Source organism: Exophiala xenobiotica (assembly GCF_000835505.1).
Source record: "Exophiala xenobiotica strain CBS 118157 unplaced genomic scaffold supercont1.5, whole genome shotgun sequence".
Taxonomy (NCBI): domain Eukaryota; kingdom Fungi; phylum Ascomycota; class Eurotiomycetes; order Chaetothyriales; family Herpotrichiellaceae; genus Exophiala; species Exophiala xenobiotica.
The window spans coordinates 2,148,808-2,164,252 of NW_013562490.1; the positions used below are offsets into that span (position 1 = coordinate 2,148,808).

Consider the following 15,445-nt stretch of genomic DNA (forward strand, 5'->3'; position numbering starts at 1 on the left):
TGCACCCTCGGGTACGCGAGATTTGTCTGGAGTAACACATCAGCATGTCGCTGTCCACCGCACATGTTCCAAAGATAGCCAGTATTACTAACGTCGATTTTCTCGAGACAATCACTACTAGCATGTTCATTTCCACCGATTTTTGTCGGTGAACAAACAGTCCCGGCATGACCTTAATCCTTCCAATTACGGCAAGCTATACCAGAGCTCTGATCAGCTTCCCGATCTGTACGAAGGTTGGCCATGAAGCTAGGGAGGACACCCTCAGGCAATCAAAGGCTGCCGGCTCCCTGAATAGTCCCTTCAGCCCACATCGCCGAGCCTTGTCAGCATGCGCCACTCAATCTATTCGATGTTCCCGCGTTGCACGCAATGTGTCGAGCAGCAAAGGTATAAGATACAGCTACAACCTACCACCATTCATGTCTCTCTATACAAGAAGCATCTTTAGCGATTATCTCCTTTCTTTTTAAGGCTACTAATAGTTGAACAAGGACGTTCATTACCACCTACGTTACTTCTCATTTGACGATCGTTGACCTACACAGTTGCATCTAATCAATACATCTCGTTACTATCCAACAACCATAATGCATTTCACATCCAGCTTCTTCGCGGCTGCCGCATTGCTCTCGGCCGCGAATGCCGTCCCCGTCGCTCAGAACTGGGGTGATTGGGCAGGCCAAGGCTCAGATGGCTCTGCGTCCAGCAGCACTCCCGCACCGACTCCAGCCGGCCCCCCTGCGCCTCTCAAGTCTGGCAACCCCTTCAGCTTCCCTCTCTCCAATGGCTTTCCCAACCTGAGTGATGCGGCGCTTAACGCCACAGAAATCCAAGCTCACGGCACCGAGCCCAACGGCGCAGCCCCTGTCGGCCTTGCTGCCGACGACCTCACCAGCTTCCGCCTGATCGCCTTCAACGAGCTCTTCGAAGTTGCCTTCTTCACCGACCTCTTGTTCAACCTCACAGAGAACGTGTCCGGCTTCGAGATCAAGGACAAGAACACGCGCCAACTCGTCATCAACGCCATCACCGCCATCCAAGCGCAGGAAGAACTCCACGCCGACAACGCCAACGCCATCCTGAAAGCCAACGGCCAAGAACCCATCCAGCCATGCCAGTACCAATTCCCGTCTGCCACGCTTGCCGACGCCCTCGCCTTCGCCAAGACCTTCACCGACGTCGTCATGGGCACACTCCAGGACGTCCAATTGCACCTTGCCAACAACAATGATGACGGCGTCGTGCCCGTCATCGGCTCCGTCATCGGTCAAGAGGGCGAACAGACCGGCTTCTTCAGATACTTCGGCGGCCTTGTGCCCAGTGAGCTGCCCTTCCTCACCCGGTCGACCCGTGAATTCGCCTTCTCCGTGCTCAACCAAGCCGTCGTCGTCCCCGGGACCTGCCCGAACGCGAACCTGATCGACCTGCCAATTTTCCTGCCGTTGACCGTCAACACCGCGCCCATCAAGGCCCAGGACCAGACTCTCTCGTTCAGCGTCAGCGTCGACAAATCATCTCCGCCTTCCGGTCTGAGCTTGGTCTACATCAACAGCCAGAACGTGCCCATCGTGGAGACGATCGAGAATGTCAAGGTCAGCAATGGAGTGGCTACCTTCGACGTTTTCTTCCCGTACAACGAGTTCCTGCTCAACGGTCTCACCATCGCCGCCTTGACAACAAGCGCCGGCCCCTTCACGAATGCTGAGGACGTCGCCAAGGTCACGATTGCAGGACCAGGTCTGATCGAGATCATGTAAAGCAAGGGTGCGCAGGAAGAGGACTACTACCACTACCAACTATAGTACTATTTCAGGATGGATATGTCCTAGAAGGAGTTTGAATGACACGGCAGGTTATTTCGGGAAAAAGGTGGTGCTTTCTGGGGGAACTACTGAAAATGTATTTGGTGTTAATTTTTATTTTTTCTGATTTCAAATATTACACACTCTTTTGCCCCGAATCCTGATGTCATCAATTGAAGTTGTTACATGTGTGGTATTGGTTGCCTTGCGCTCGAAAGACCCGAACAACAACATACTAGTAGTCAAGATTCAGAGGTCAGTTCAAAAGTACTACTATAAGTATTGGACTCAATGAATTTAAAAATCGTCAAAAGTCCCGGCAATCGCTCCAGCGACGGGTGTACCATGTGGCATGGTGGCTGTGCTGAGATTCAATAGCATCAAGTGCCAGCTAAATTAATCAGGTACCTATGGTACGTCAAAGCGCTTGGCAGTACAAGCCTCAACAACGTCCTCGCATAAGGGGGGCCACGCAGGGTCCAGGCCTACCTGCCGGCTATGTAGAGGGCTCGTGAGGCCTTAGAGACCTTGCAAAAAGACAGCTTGAAACCCGTTAGGCGACCGCCTTGTTAAGCATGGCTCATGTCCTCCGTACGTAGGAGTGCTGGAGGGTAATGTTTGCAGTCCCTGACAGAAAGAGAGAGTCTCTAACTAATTTTTGCGAGGTCAATGGAGCACCACTACCCAAACAATTCTAGTCATCTTGCGAAGCCACCATCATGTATTCGGGAAACCACCGTCTGTAGCAACCATTTGTCCCAAGGTACTCCGTATCCGTCCGTTGAACCATGCTATGCCTCGGCACTTTTGGCGAACACCTTGTCCTTGCCTTCCAATTCGGGGGACGAGACGGCGCTGGAGGTCTGAATACCCTCGACACTGGTATCCTGGCCGTAAAGAACTCCTCGCTCAATCTCGTCAAGGCTGCGGCCCTTGGTCTCGGGGATCAGCAAGGTCACTGCAGCACACAGCGCCATGATGCCGGAGAGGAAACCGAGAACGCCGGGAAGACCGATGGCATCCGTGAGCGAACCGAATGCAAAGGCCGTGACGATGGCACCGAGTTTTCCAGAAGCTGCGGCGATGCCGTGGGCGGTACCTCGAACGCGGGTCGGGAAGACCTCGACAGGTAGGAGGAAGGTGGTCGTGTTTGGGCCCATGTTCAGCACGAGTTGAGACAAAGTGAAGAGTGTGACCAGCCCACCAGTGGAAGTGTGGTTTGTGACGCCGGCCCAAATGGCGTAGAGAATGGTAACCACCACGCTGCACCAGAATTGTTGGTTGATTCGCCCAACGAGGTCGGGCAAGAAGATTCCAATGTAGAAGCCGGGGAGGTATCCCTAGACGGGACCGTGTCAGACGAGCGTTTTGAGAATGACAATGCGGGACAGATTAACTCACTGCAGAAGAAACGATGATGTTGCCCACGGCTGTGTTCCACAGAGTGCCCCATGGTGTGTCGGCTGACCCAAAGCCGATCTTGGATAGGACAATGCTTTGATTGAGGTTGACTCCGTAGAATGCAATGTCACTGTGTGTCCTCGTGAGCACTGGACTGGACGAGAATGAAAGAGAGAAGGAAGTCGGTCTGACTGACAAGAGAAACCATGCCGCACTGACACCGAAGAGGACTTTGGCGTGCTTCCAATCCGAGAAATATTCTCGGAAGTCATGCCATTGTTGATGAAGACCACGTTGGCCGTTGTGCTTCAAAGAAGTCTCCTTCGCCACGTCTGTTTTCCATCAGTCGGCAAGGGAACGGACTGAAATCAGGCAAGCCATAACCTACATTGTTCGTATGGCTTACTCTCCGGCATGGTCAAGCGGTAATAGAGCGTAATGGCCAGAGGGATGAGGCCAAGTCCAAAGAGCAGTCGCCAAACCCATTGGAGGTGATAGATGTTCTCGTTGATTGAGGACTTGAATGCAGCCAGAAGGACCAAATAGACAATGCTTGAGGTCATGCTCCCGGTGCCGATGCAGGAAAAGACCGTCGTAACGAGTCTTGCACGAGATCCCATGGGAGTGTGCTCTGCAGACAAAGAGGAAGTCATCGGATAGTCTGCGACGATGATCAGCACCTGGATATCGCCCTTGTTGGCGGCTGAATCTTACCTCCACCAATACCGAAGCCGGTCACAATGCGAAAAACCGTCATCCAGGCAACCACATCTTGGTGAGAAATATGGCCCCAAGGCATCAGAATGACCATCAATGTACCGAAGATTGTGACGATAAGTTCTTTCCCATAGATCCTGTGGCGTCCGAGAGCATCACCAAAAATTCCGAAGCCTAGCTGGCCGCAGACCATACCGATGGCAAGGCCCGCTTTGATCAAGTCTCCGGAAATGGTAGGGATCTTGTTCTTGTTATCCTCGAAGTAGAGGTAGCCGAGCATTGGAACGACTGTCGAGGGTTAGTAGGGTCCGTTGCATCGAGAGAAGTGCGGTCCTTACCAAGCCCAATGCTGATGTTCAAGTATCCATCACCGAAAAGACCCACGCCCGCGACGGCCAAGAACTTCAGCTTGGAAAAGTAGGATGCCGAGTCTGTATGCATTGTGAAGGTACTAGTAGTCGAGACGGACAGATCGAGCTTTGCGATTCCTTTGGTTTGAGTCTGTGTTGGATGATGATGAACTTTGGTTTGGAGCGTTGGCTTGATGAGCTCTGGTCGAAGGTCGATATCTTATCCCTTATTGTGCATAATATACATGGTTTCTAGATACAGGACCTCATACAGCCTTGCTGGGCTCGGGCCAAGCGCCGTCGTTGCCATATCAAAGTAGACTTCCAGTGATATGAAGATACAGGGTCCCAAACGAATGGAGAGTATCTAGAACACCACGTGTAAGGTCGGCCCAAGAAGCGAGACCATTAAGATGCTGGAGCACAAAACGTGAAAAATTGAGGCGTCTTTTGGAGCGGCACGAAGCCCGCTACTGGAGACGCAGCACTTGTCGAACCACATTATTACAATCTCGGAGGTCTAGCGAATGGACCACCATAGGATCTAGATGAGCTGGACAAGGGAAGAGTTGAGAAAAGGAGCTTGTGAAAGGAGCAAACCGTGGCCCGCAGCCAGCCAATGAAGAATAGCTTATGTGCACGTGGCCTCGCTTATATCTCAGCTCTCATTGGCTGTTTCCTAACGACCATCGTGTCGCCCGCATCAAGGCATCCCTCTTGCATCAACCACTGCTTCGGCCATATTCAGATATTCATCAATGGACGACTAAGTTTCGCTCATATCGCCATGGAGGCCGAGATAGAGATCGGCTCAACGGCCGCGCAGGCCTTGCGAGACTCCTTTGGCGACCGTAAGCCAATCGACATCAGCCGCAAGATAACCGCTTGCGTGGCCTGTCGGAAGCAAAAGATCAAATGCCACATGACCGACGCTACGCCGCCCTGTACGCGGTGCAAGAAGCGCGGACTGTCCTGCGTCGTCAATCGAAGTTTGCAGATGCTCTTGGAAGGGGATGTGGCGTGAGTGACTGACCGAGATACGGCTGAGCCTGGTATCCTTGACTAACAACCGTCAAGCTGGAAGGCCAACATCGAGCAGAAACTGCGACAGCTGGAGGATAACATTGGCAGACTCAATCAACAGTGTCAGATCACACCCTCGAATGGCTCGACATACCCAAGTCCCCAGAATAGCCGCACCCCGGTTCAAATCCCTAGCCAGGCTGAAAGTGCAATGGCAGCTCCTTTGCCCCCTCCGCAACCGCAGCAGCCGCAGCATCACAATGAGCAAGGCTGGGAAGTTGTGATGGATCTCAACAGGGGTCCAGGTGTTGTTCCTGCATCGGTCGTGTCTGAAGTCTCCGATCCTTCCCCTGCAGCGCTTCGACAAAATCCAGCCGACGAACTCGACGTGGTCGACCGTGGCATTATCAGCTTGGTCGACGCCGAGGCATTCTTTACCCTGTACTACCAACGTCTGGACCACTTCCTGTACAGAATTCTGGACGAGCACGACTCTCTGCCCAGCGTCAGGAAAAGCTCACCACTTCTGACTGCAGCAATATGCGCTGTAGGAGCTCTTCACACTCCTTCCTCCCGATATCAGGCTTGCTACCAGCACTTTGTCAACCTAGCCTCCACGCGAATGTTTTCGAAAAGAAACAATCACGATGATGTGCGAGCCCTATGCATCGGGGCCTTTTGGTTGAGTGACATATCGTGGACGCTGGTCGGCACAGGTAAGGCTCACTCGACGGTTTGACTGTCCCCATAGGAAGTGAATGAATATGACTAAATGACTAACTTCTGCATGCGTACAGCTGCCCGTCTCGCCGGAGAGCTAAATCTACATCGATGCATACCGAAGGCGCCACACAAAAAGAAGGCCTGTTACCTCCGCACTCGCCTGTACTATCTTGTCTACGTCTGCGACCACCATTTCTCAATCACTTACGGAAGACCGCCGCTGACCCGCGACTTCAGCTCCGTCGCGCCGCCAAGCGAGTTTCTTCGATCCGAGTTCGCCACCGAGGAGGATGCCCGTCTCGTCAGCCAGGTGGAAATTTGGTCCGTCAACACTCGCGTCTTCGACCAGTTCAGTCTGGATCCCGAAGCCCATCTTTCCGATCAACTGACCCCGCAAATCCGCCGGTTAAGCATCGCCCTGGACACGTGGCGGGCGGATTGGCAGGAGCGGTTTCAGTACAATGCATCCGTGGGCAATTACCCGCGCAAGGGAGTCGGTCTGCATTACCACTTCGCCAAACTCTTCCTTTGCTCCCACGTGTTCAGGCGAGCCCCTTCACCCAACGACGAGCAAATGCAACTTGATTCGGACCTGGAAGAATTTGCAAACATGGCCATTCATTCTGCCACGGCGATTCTACAAGTCATTGTGGCGGACCGGGAAATCCAATCCTATCTCCAGGGCCTGCCTGCATACTTTGATACCATGATTGCTTTCGCGTTTGTATTCCTCCTCAAAGTCACGATCAAAAATCCGGCCAATCTCAGAATTGACAAAGGACCAATAACCGAGACGTTGGACAGCCTGGTGAAAGTGCTGAAAAACACAACAGCAAGCATGCATCCTCGGCACCTGTTGACAAGCATTGCTAGCAGCATCCAAAAGCTTCTTGACCGATTTTCCCACAACACTCCTAGCCAAGAAGGATCATCGACACAGCCTGTAGCTCCACCTGGCCCGTCCGTCTCCTTCGAGCCGGAAAATCAATGGCTCAGTCCGACAGACGCAATGTTCCTCGAGAATTACGACTTCACGTACTCGCCCGGCGCAGATTTCAACCTCGACTTTGACTTTAATTCGATGCAGGCACATTGAATCCCACCCTTTCGCAAGAATGAAAATCAGTAATTCAGTAGTACATCGAAAATGTCGTAATTATGCCACTGTCGATCACCAGTTTGCTCCTTCACCGGCAAGGATCTCAGCAGAGGGATCTCTTGCTCTGAGAGGCCACCATGAGAGCGCAATCGATGACCTTTGAGATTTGCGAGATCGTGCTCCTCATGTCGACTGCCAATGACTGCATTCTTCTGAGATATGGCAACGAAGTCGCCTTCGCGGTCCAGAGGCATTTCAAACCTCTCCGCCGCCGTTGCCCCATCAAGAGCAAGCAGAACTTGAGGGAACGATCGTGCAAAGTCGAGAACCTCCTCAATGGGCGCGGTGGTTTTCGGGCTCAAATGCACCCGGACAAACGAGCCAAGCGCGCCGTGGTGTCGAACGAATGGGTCCGTGATGGGACAAATGACTCGGGCAAAGTCCTTGCCGAATTTCTTGTTCAGCTCCGTCTCGAGGAAGAGCACATTCGGACTGCCATCTTCGTTGCATTTGTCGCTCATTCCGTGGTCACCTGTCACAGCGACCACAGCGTCAAGTTCGACCAGTCGGCCAATACGTTGGTCGATGGCCGCCATGAACTCATTCGCCTCTTTGCTTCCAGGCGCATATTTGTGCTGGATGAAGTCCGAAAGTGTCAGGTAGAACAAATCGGCTTTGTTTTCTTCGAGGAGCTTGATGCCAGCTTCCAGCGCAAACAGCGACAGATCGCCAGAGTATTGCGTTGGTGTCTTTCGGCCAATCCACTTCTCCACGTCCTCGATACCATTGGCTCCCTTGGTGCATTTATCAGCGTACTGTGCCGAGAAGCAAACCGCTCCCTGCGAGAAGTCGAGACCGTGGTTGATCATGGCGCGTAGCTTGTCCTTGGCAGTCACCGCGGCGACGCGCACGCCGCGCAGAGACATTTGTTCGAGAATAGTCGAGCCGCGGAGTAGAGAGTCGTCGAGGACCATGTGTTCTTCCCGCGTGACTTGGTCGAGGAAGAAGTTACCGGCGATGCCGTGCTTGGATGTCGGTGCGCCCGTGATAATAGAGACGTTGTTGGGGTTGGTGAACGAGGGCATGGTGCAATTTGCAATGGTCGAGAATCCGGAGTCGACCATCTTGGCCATGTTGGGGATGATGCCGTCGGCAATGCCTTGCGAAAGATATTCGGGGTCAAAGCCGTCAATGCAAATTGCTATTGTGGGTCTTGAGGGGAGTTTGTATGTTCGCCCGTGCAGTTCAAACTCGGATCGCGATCCTGCGAACTTCGTGTTAGTGTGCTTGTGGAGCAGGCCGGGGGCAAGAACGGTTAGGGGAGGGGGTTCTGACTGAGTAGGCTCTTCACGGCCATTCTCTCATAGTAATGTAATGGGAGGGTTTCGAGATTTGGCACCTTCGCCATGTCGTCCCATCTACGTACTGCAAGTTTGGCTTCGAGCAGGGGATCCTTTTGTGCCTCGCGGACCTGTTCGTCAGAGAATGTGCCGCCCTGGGCCGTCATTTAGTCAACTGTGATCTCCAGCCCTGGTTGGGGTTCTGTGAGGAAAGACAGCGGAGCAGCTTACCTGAAACTTCAACGTCGTTTTACTGGACTGGCTGAGCCCATCGTAGTACCCCTTATCCACGGCCGTCAGGTACCGCTTAGCCATGACATGCGCTCCCACAAGCTGGCAGATGTTCTCGCTGAACCCGAGACCGCGCAGGTACTTCTCGCCGAAGATCTCATGACTTTCGCGGCCGACGTACGCGCCGTTCGGGGCGATCATGGCGGGCAATTTCTCGGCAGCTGGAATGAAACGGCCGACGTCGTGGAGCAGGGCGCCCAGGACGGTGTCATCGTCCGCGCCGGCTTCGACGGCGAGCTGGGCGGTTTGCAGTGAGTGCTGGAGTTGTGAGACTTTCTCGCCAAGGTAGTCGGAGTTGCCTTGGGCCGTGATGTACGCAAAGAGTTGCTGGACGCACTCATGCGCGTGGTGTTCGACGGAGGGGAGCATATTCGTTCTATCTTGTCTGTCCTGTCTGGGGTGTCTGTCGTTGTTCTCGTCTGACTCAAGTGGAGTTGGTCGTTGTTCCTGCCGTATGTGCGTGTGCCCGTTGGGGTGTAGTGCTGCGATTCGTATGACGAAACGTGTATATGTATGGTCAAGAGTAGGAAAACCCGGTTCAAGGTTGAATATATGTCTTTCTGACAGTTCGCATTCTTCTTCAGGCTGTGTTCTGAATTCTTCGATCGACTGCCTGCACCGTCGTAGATCAAGCGGGACAGGTGCCGATAAAGTCGGACTACCTTGGACCAGATGTGGAAGGTTTGTGTTATGTCGGGTGGAGTCAAGATCCACGTCGACTCACACCATGGCCCTCTTTTCATCCTTCTTGATCCACTCAACCAAGAGACCGTGTGTCGATGCATAGGTGAACACAATCGGACTGGTACCGATGCAGTACTGAAGATCGGCACGAACGTCGACGTCGTTTGCGTTGGTAGCATCCAATGCCTGCACTCCACCTGGTCACGTGGGGAGCCGGCACGAAGTCCGAGGGGAAGAAAAAGTTGGGTGCGAGTGTCCTACTTAAACCACATGAAAAAGCAGTGTACGGGGAGATAAGGCTTGAGTATTGAGCAGGTCTAACCTGATCTGTTGCGAGCGACACCTCGGAAGTTATCTGAAGCATCCTATTCCACATGACTTCTTTCGTTCCGAGCGCAGCTCTCATTGAGCAGTACCATCGTGACGGGTATCTGCTGCTTCGGGCTGAAGAGCACGGCCTGGTAGATCCAAAGGACTTGCAGGAGTGGACGAAGCAAGTAAGAGAATGGCCGGCTGAGAAGGGCAAATGGATGCCATATCATGAAGTGAACGTCAGTGGTGAGCGACAGTTGATGAGGACGGAGAATTTTGTCGATTACCATGCCGACTTCAAGAGGTTGCTGTGCGGAGATGCGATCATGCAGATATTGAAGAGTATTTCTGGGGATGTGAGTTCAATCCCAATGATTGAGACGGGGCTGGCAGTGACATGAGATCTTGAACCGCTGATCCGTGCCTTCTGTAGGATATGCTCCTGTTCAAGGACAAGATCAACTACAAGCTGCCATTTGGAAATGGTTTCGCTGCCCATCTGGATGCTCCTGCTTACGACCACATCGGGAAGATCGAGCATCTGACTGCCAACTTTTCCGTTGACGAAGCGACGCCCGAGAACGGCTGTATCGAAGTCGTGCCCGGCTCACATGAAATGGACGTCGACTTCTCCCATGGAGGTGCTATCACTCAGGCATGGCAGGATAGTCATGAGTGGACACAGGTCCTGCTTCACCCAGGAGATATTTTGTTATTTGGTAGTCATCTTGCGCACAGAAGTGGCCCAAACCGCACAAACAGCAGCCGGAGCATGATTTATGCGACCTATCATGGAAAGAGTGACGGCGAGAATCTCCGACAAGAATATTATAGGCATCGAAGGGAGAATTTCCCTCCTGACAGCGGTAAGATCACTTACCTCGTTGACTTGTGTAACAGAGTGACTGATGATGAATGCAGAGCGTGTCGAGGGGAAGGACTACTCGCAGGGGTACAAGAGGTATGCTTTCGCAGCGCCCTTCATGTCGGAGCAGCAAGCAGAACAAGAGAAGACTCGCGTGGAAGTTGTTCATTAGAGGTTTGGCTGCATCATGTTGACTTGTGTAATACTGTCACGAACATGCAAAAATGTATGCCCGTGCCGCATCTGAGTAGCATCAGGTGCAATGAATTCATTGAGATTATCGAAGGAAAGATGTCCACGGATGTCACATTTGAAGCTGAGATCCAAACCTCGCCAAGAACTGCCAAGTCATTTTCACGTGACAGCTGCTTTGGCCTGGGCACCTCTGGGGAACGAAGAAGGTGAAGCGAGTTGCATCACTCACTTCATCTCCGCATGTCAGTTGACGCCAGCATTCATGTCATGATCCCTGTCGCTCTACAATTGCCCGTTCTCATTTGACGGCTGATCTGAATGCTCAAGAAACCCCATGAGCATATCGTCATTACTCGATGCTGAATGGGAACACACTTTACGTCACATCGTAGACACGCGAGAGATGGAGCAACAAATGCGTTGTGTCTATGACATGCTCATCGCTTGCCGGCTGGACTTCCGAGGTATTTCTGGTACTAACTTTTGAAGCTCACCATGGTCAAAGTAGCAGAGAACCGTGTCGTTGACCTAGACGTCTTTCCTGGTAATCCCAAAGGCGACAAACTCGCCGAACAAACACAGTGAGCAAACCCTATCCCTCCAACTTGCAGAAGCTAATCGGCCTATCTTGCCCCCAGAGCTGCCATTGCCGGCAAGATTCCTCAGGACCAAGCCCAAGGAGTCTCCTCAAATACCCAAAGTGCGGTCCAAGCACTCGGCGGCACAGTCGGCGGTGGCGTCAAAGGACTCGTCGACACAGTCGGCAACACAGTAGGAGCGCTCGGTGAAGGCGTGACTGGAACCGTTCAGGGCGTGGGTGACGGCCTCGGAAGCACAGTACAATTCGCTGGAGGTGCTCTTGGCGCTGGTGCTGGAAAAGTCGGCGGCATGTTCTCAGGCAATAAACAAGCTGGCGCTGACGGTGAGGATACATGACATCATTGGAAAATTCCAAGAGACTGAACATGACACAGAAGCCGTCGAAGCTCAGAAGCAGAGGCTGCAACAAGCCACAGAGAGTTCCAAGGACATCGATTCAGAAGGAGTAGCAGGAACATCTGTCGAGGAACACAGCAAAGACGCCATGGCAGCAGCGAAGGAAACAGATAAACATAATCAGGATGCTGCTGGAGGACTGGCGGAGCATGGTGACGAGAAGGTGAGAGGCGTGTCTTCATCGTCCTCGTGAGTAAGACGAGATCTCTGTAACGACATAAGCACACGAGGTTGTCAGCCTAGCACAGCGTGCCTGTACGTCAGCAACAAATCAGTATGTTTCTTTAGTATTCAGTCCTTTCATTTGTCTGCAATAGCAATTTTTCTTCCGTTGTACCATGTCTGCAGTACTTTTGCCCGAAGCAAATCTTCCGGTGACCATTCCATGTCGAGAACGACGAAATCCGCCTTCATCCCAGCCTCCAGCCTACCTGTAGATTTGTCCATGAAACACGAATGGGCTGCACCATGCGTGGCTGCTGAGAAGGCGTTCAGCAAGGGCAGTGCGAAATGCTTGTTGACCACTTCGTCAGAGTCTGGCTCCCTCGCTGACCTCCTCGTCGTGGCCACATACAGGTTCGGCAAAGGTAAATTTGGTGCAGTGGGAGCATCTGTCCCCAAGGCTAGATGCACACCCTCATCCAGGAACTCACGATAAGCAAACGCACGGCCTCTCCTTTCCTCCCCGAGCAGAGAGGTCCACTGCCGGAGAATGGCTGGATCGGCGTGCACAGCTTGGATCGACGCAGTTATTCCGGCCTCTTGAAGACGTTTGGCATCTCCAGGAGACGTGAGCTCTAAATGCTCGATCCGATGTCGTCGACCACTCGCTGTAACAGTCTCGAGCACGTCGATGGCCATTTTAATCGTCGCATCTCCAATAGCGTGCAGAGCACACTGCAGCCCTGCAGCATCGGCTTTTTGAACGACCTGTTTCAGATGTCCGGCATTCCACAACGGCTCACAGCTGACTCCGTTTGTCGAATATGGCTCCAGCAGCGCAGCCGTGCACGCATCAATGACACCGTCGCCAATGACCTTGATGCCTGCAATCCGAAAGTCTGGCGAGGTCTCAAGGTTATAGTGCTTCCACAGTTCAATTGCCTGGTCCACTTGACGCAGACTCTCCTTGTTGGTCTCAGATGGGTAGATGAGCCAGTGCATCGCCAATCTGATCGTCAATGGCGCTTCCGACCTCAGTTGTAGCAAGGCTTCCCAGGCGTTCTCGTCCATGGCCATTTCCACCACTCCAGTGTACCCCGCCATGTTATACGTCTTGACGGCATTACGAATGGCGGTCTTCTTCTCCTCCATAGAAGCCACTTTGGCTAGATGGGGCCAGACGATGGTCACAGCTGCCGCTTCGCTGAGCAGGCCCGTCGCCCTGCCCTTGTCGTCCCGCTGAATCTCTCCGCCAGGAGGATCAAGCATGTCCTGCACGCCCATTTCCTGCAAAGCCGCAGAATTACACCACGTCGAGTGCAGATCCTTGGAGTCAATGAAAATAGGACGATTGAGCTCGTCGAGGCCGTCCAAGTCGCTTGCCATGGCTCGTCCATTTGTCATGAAGTGCATCCATCCGCGACACAATATGCGCGGCTTTGTTGGGTCGCTCCTCGCGGCGTCCCGGATCGTAGACCGTATCTCCTCCAGCGTCTCGCAGTGAGCAAGGCTGACTTTCTGAAGGGACGTGCCGAACATCAAGAGGTGCATGTGCCCGTCGATGAAACCCGGGGCTAGAGTCCGCTGATCCATATCGAGAAGTTCGGCGCCATCTTTCGTGGCGGCTGCTACTTGAGGATCTGATTCTGACCCCACATAATCAATCATATCATTGTGTATGATCATGCATGTGTGCTTGCCATGCTCGATGGCGGCTGGGTTGCCGGTAAAGACGCGGGCATTTCTGAAGACGGTCCTCATGCTTGCCGCTCCTAACTACCTTCGCCTCGTACTGTCATAAGCTACTTGTCCGACCTTTTCAGTCGCACTCTTTCCGTCGGCGGGATACGTATGTCATAACAGTGTGAAATCGCAGTGGCATCATGAGGTGATTAGTTAAGGCCGATAGCTCTGGGCGCCAAAATTCAGGCTAGTGAGGCTTCTTAGGCTTGCCTTGGCACCGCAGGCCTACAAAGGTCACCGTCGTCGCTCATTATTTGTGTTTGATGCTCATCGTCCTCGTTGTACTTCAGAGATGCCACTGGGGCAGCGACGCATCGTCCCATTGACTAAGTACTAGTACTGCTAAGCTGAAAATGATTCTATCAACGATCTAGCTACGGAGTATTGGTACAGTCTATTCCAACCCCGACAATGCGTGAACCAGGTGTTTCCAAGCAGGTCTCGAGGTATTTTCAATCCTCTCCGCCATCCCACGCAACTTAGGATACATTCATTTCATCTCGTAGCCGACGCGGCCATAGCCATCCTCAGCTTGGGACACAAGGCCCAGACTTCGAGCTCCTGGTTGTGGACAGATCATTGAAGGAAACCACCAAAAGAGGACTGCCATGACGGCTGCCATGGGCAACGCATCGAATGCGTAAATGGGCCATTCCTCTCGGCGCATGTATGAACTGGAGTCCCCCACGAATTCGACGACACGGACGGTGTTTCTCACCAGGACCAATGCGCTGACCACGTAAAGAACCTGGAGCATTCTTTCCCAGTGCAGGTTTCGATCGAGGGATTCCGAAGTGGGCATCTTTCGCAGGCGTGAGTGAAAGGTGATGGCGGACACGAAAAACAGGCAGAAGAGTATGATCTGAATGAACAACCCCGCCAGAATGATGTCTTTCCCCATGTTTGCGCTATCTTGCCCTCCTTGTGCAATAATTCCACCGCCGCCTCCCTGCACGAAGAAGGATACGACATCGCCAGTCACGAAGAAGGTCGTGAGCCATTTCGCTTTGATGATCGAGTGGTGTGTGGCGGCCGTGGAGCGCATGGCTCGGGACAAAGTCATGTAGATTGTGGCGGCAAAGAGAGCTGGCGAAACGAGAATGAGGATGCTTTGGATGATGTATGGGCCTATCTGATCCTTGTGGTAATGGCCCAGGGCACGACCGACATAGCCCACTGCTTCGACTGAGGAGAATATGGTCAGCATCTGTCAAAGGATCGACACAGGTATTATCACCCACAAAGCCCTCCTGCAAAAAGAGGAATGCAGAATTTTGCTCGAGTTCGGACCAGCCGTATAAGATGGGCGAAGGTGAGTATTGCAAAGGCTATTATCGCTAGAATCGCCAGAGGAAGCGAAGGAGTGTAGGAGTAGAGCACATATTCGGTCGATGTTGAGGTGGCCATCGCAGTTTGGGTGAGCAGCAGCTGTTCCTGGACCGATGCCTCAGCATAATAAAAAGGGAGAGGCTTGTTATATATCTCTCTGTGTGAGACAGGCTCCCATATTCTTGGATTCTTCACCAACATCTCAATACGCGGAAAGAGCATTTGTTAGCGGCAGATATCGAGGCTGTCGGCCAAATTTGCTTAGCAGCAATGGCAGCAATCTATCTAGTTCGCCCCATACGTCGGCCCCCATTTCTATACGCGTATTGCCTGACGGGTCTGATGGGTCCCTTCGAGACAACTCCCTACTTTAGGCGGATGACGACGCTAAATGGGTCAGACAGCCACCG

The 15,445-nt window shown here is 52.9% G+C and overlaps 8 protein-coding genes across 8 annotated transcripts; 4 read left to right on the forward strand and 4 right to left on the reverse strand.

Annotated features, from left to right (window-relative positions):
* Nucleotides 1-590: 590 nt before the first annotated feature.
* On the forward strand, nucleotides 591-1,760 carry PV05_08564 (uncharacterized protein; the record flags this gene model as incomplete). Its single annotated transcript, XM_013458087.1, has 1 exon — nucleotides 591-1,760. The coding sequence occupies one exon, from the start codon at nucleotides 591-593 to the stop codon at nucleotides 1,758-1,760; it is 1,170 nt and encodes a 389-aa protein (XP_013313541.1).
* A 741-nt stretch (nucleotides 1,761-2,501) lies between these two features.
* On the reverse strand, nucleotides 2,502-4,364 carry PV05_08565 (uncharacterized protein; the record flags this gene model as incomplete). Its single annotated transcript, XM_013458088.1, has 6 exons — nucleotides 2,502-3,145; nucleotides 3,207-3,336; nucleotides 3,403-3,538; nucleotides 3,595-3,867; nucleotides 3,921-4,211; nucleotides 4,262-4,364. 6 exons carry the CDS (start codon nucleotides 4,362-4,364, stop codon nucleotides 2,597-2,599), a joined length of 1,482 nt encoding a protein of 493 aa, XP_013313542.1. The 3' UTR covers nucleotides 2,502-2,596.
* A 696-nt stretch (nucleotides 4,365-5,060) lies between these two features.
* Nucleotides 5,061-7,292, forward strand: PV05_08566 (uncharacterized protein; the record flags this gene model as incomplete). The annotated part of the gene is made up of 3 exons (XM_013458089.1): nucleotides 5,061-5,293; nucleotides 5,351-6,012; nucleotides 6,094-7,292. The coding sequence occupies 3 exons, from the start codon at nucleotides 5,061-5,063 to the stop codon at nucleotides 7,113-7,115; spliced, it is 1,917 nt and encodes a 638-aa protein (XP_013313543.1). The 3' UTR covers nucleotides 7,116-7,292.
* Nucleotides 6,649-9,118, reverse strand: PV05_08567 (phosphonoacetate hydrolase; the record flags this gene model as incomplete). The annotated part of the gene is made up of 3 exons (XM_013458090.1): nucleotides 6,649-8,382; nucleotides 8,454-8,613; nucleotides 8,690-9,118. 3 exons carry the CDS (start codon nucleotides 9,116-9,118, stop codon nucleotides 7,142-7,144), a joined length of 1,830 nt encoding a protein of 609 aa, XP_013313544.1. The 3' UTR covers nucleotides 6,649-7,141.
* A 625-nt stretch (nucleotides 9,119-9,743) lies between these two features.
* On the forward strand, nucleotides 9,744-10,858 carry PV05_08568 (uncharacterized protein). The gene is made up of 3 exons (XM_013458091.1): nucleotides 9,744-10,101; nucleotides 10,179-10,611; nucleotides 10,667-10,858. Exons 1-3 carry the CDS (start codon nucleotides 9,808-9,810, stop codon nucleotides 10,780-10,782), a joined length of 843 nt encoding a protein of 280 aa, XP_013313545.1. The 5' UTR covers nucleotides 9,744-9,807; the 3' UTR covers nucleotides 10,783-10,858.
* Nucleotides 10,859-11,057: 199 nt separating this feature from the next.
* PV05_08569 (uncharacterized protein) lies at nucleotides 11,058-12,091 on the forward strand. The gene is made up of 3 exons (XM_013458092.1): nucleotides 11,058-11,386; nucleotides 11,444-11,727; nucleotides 11,780-12,091. Exons 1-3 carry the CDS (start codon nucleotides 11,301-11,303, stop codon nucleotides 11,992-11,994), a joined length of 585 nt encoding a protein of 194 aa, XP_013313546.1. The 5' UTR covers nucleotides 11,058-11,300; the 3' UTR covers nucleotides 11,995-12,091.
* On the reverse strand, nucleotides 12,055-13,839 carry PV05_08570 (uncharacterized protein). The gene has a single exon (XM_013458093.1). The coding sequence runs from the start codon at nucleotides 13,722-13,724 to the stop codon at nucleotides 12,102-12,104; it is 1,623 nt and encodes a 540-aa protein (XP_013313547.1). The 5' UTR covers nucleotides 13,725-13,839; the 3' UTR covers nucleotides 12,055-12,101.
* A 331-nt stretch (nucleotides 13,840-14,170) lies between these two features.
* On the reverse strand, nucleotides 14,171-15,143 carry PV05_08571 (uncharacterized protein). Its single transcript, XM_013458094.1, has 2 exons — nucleotides 14,948-15,143; nucleotides 14,171-14,891 (listed from the first exon to the last, which is right to left on the reverse strand). The coding sequence occupies exons 1-2, from the start codon at nucleotides 15,111-15,113 to the stop codon at nucleotides 14,197-14,199; spliced, it is 861 nt and encodes a 286-aa protein (XP_013313548.1). The 5' UTR covers nucleotides 15,114-15,143; the 3' UTR covers nucleotides 14,171-14,196.
* Nucleotides 15,144-15,445: the final 302 nt, after the last annotated feature.

What these genes read in the sequence shown, in the direction of transcription:
- PV05_08569 (XM_013458092.1), top strand. Translation starts at nt 11,301, where the DNA reads ATGGTCAAAGTAGCAGAGAACCGTGTCGTTGACCTAGACGTCTTTCCT. An exon ending in AAACTCGCCGAACAAACACA is followed by an intron (nt 11,387 to 11,443) that starts GTGAGCAAACCC and finishes TCTTGCCCCCAG; the next exon opens with AGCTGCCATTGCCGGCAAGA. An exon ending in TAAACAAGCTGGCGCTGACG is followed by an intron (nt 11,728 to 11,779) that starts GTGAGGATACAT and finishes AACATGACACAG; the next exon opens with AAGCCGTCGAAGCTCAGAAG.
- PV05_08570 (XM_013458093.1), bottom strand. Translation starts at nt 13,724, where the DNA reads ATGAGGACCGTCTTCAGAAATGCCCGCGTCTTTACCGGCAACCCAGCC.
- PV05_08568 (XM_013458091.1), top strand. Translation starts at nt 9,808, where the DNA reads ATGACTTCTTTCGTTCCGAGCGCAGCTCTCATTGAGCAGTACCATCGT. An exon ending in TGAAGAGTATTTCTGGGGAT is followed by an intron (nt 10,102 to 10,178) that starts GTGAGTTCAATC and finishes TGCCTTCTGTAG; the next exon opens with GATATGCTCCTGTTCAAGGA. An exon ending in GAATTTCCCTCCTGACAGCG is followed by an intron (nt 10,612 to 10,666) that starts GTAAGATCACTT and finishes TGATGAATGCAG; the next exon opens with AGCGTGTCGAGGGGAAGGAC.
- PV05_08571 (XM_013458094.1), bottom strand. Translation starts at nt 15,113, where the DNA reads ATGGCCACCTCAACATCGACCGAATATGTGCTCTACTCCTACACTCCT. An exon ending in TCTTTTTGCAGGAGGGCTTT is followed by an intron (nt 14,892 to 14,947) that starts GTGGGTGATAAT and finishes TATTCTCCTCAG; the next exon opens with TCGAAGCAGTGGGCTATGTC.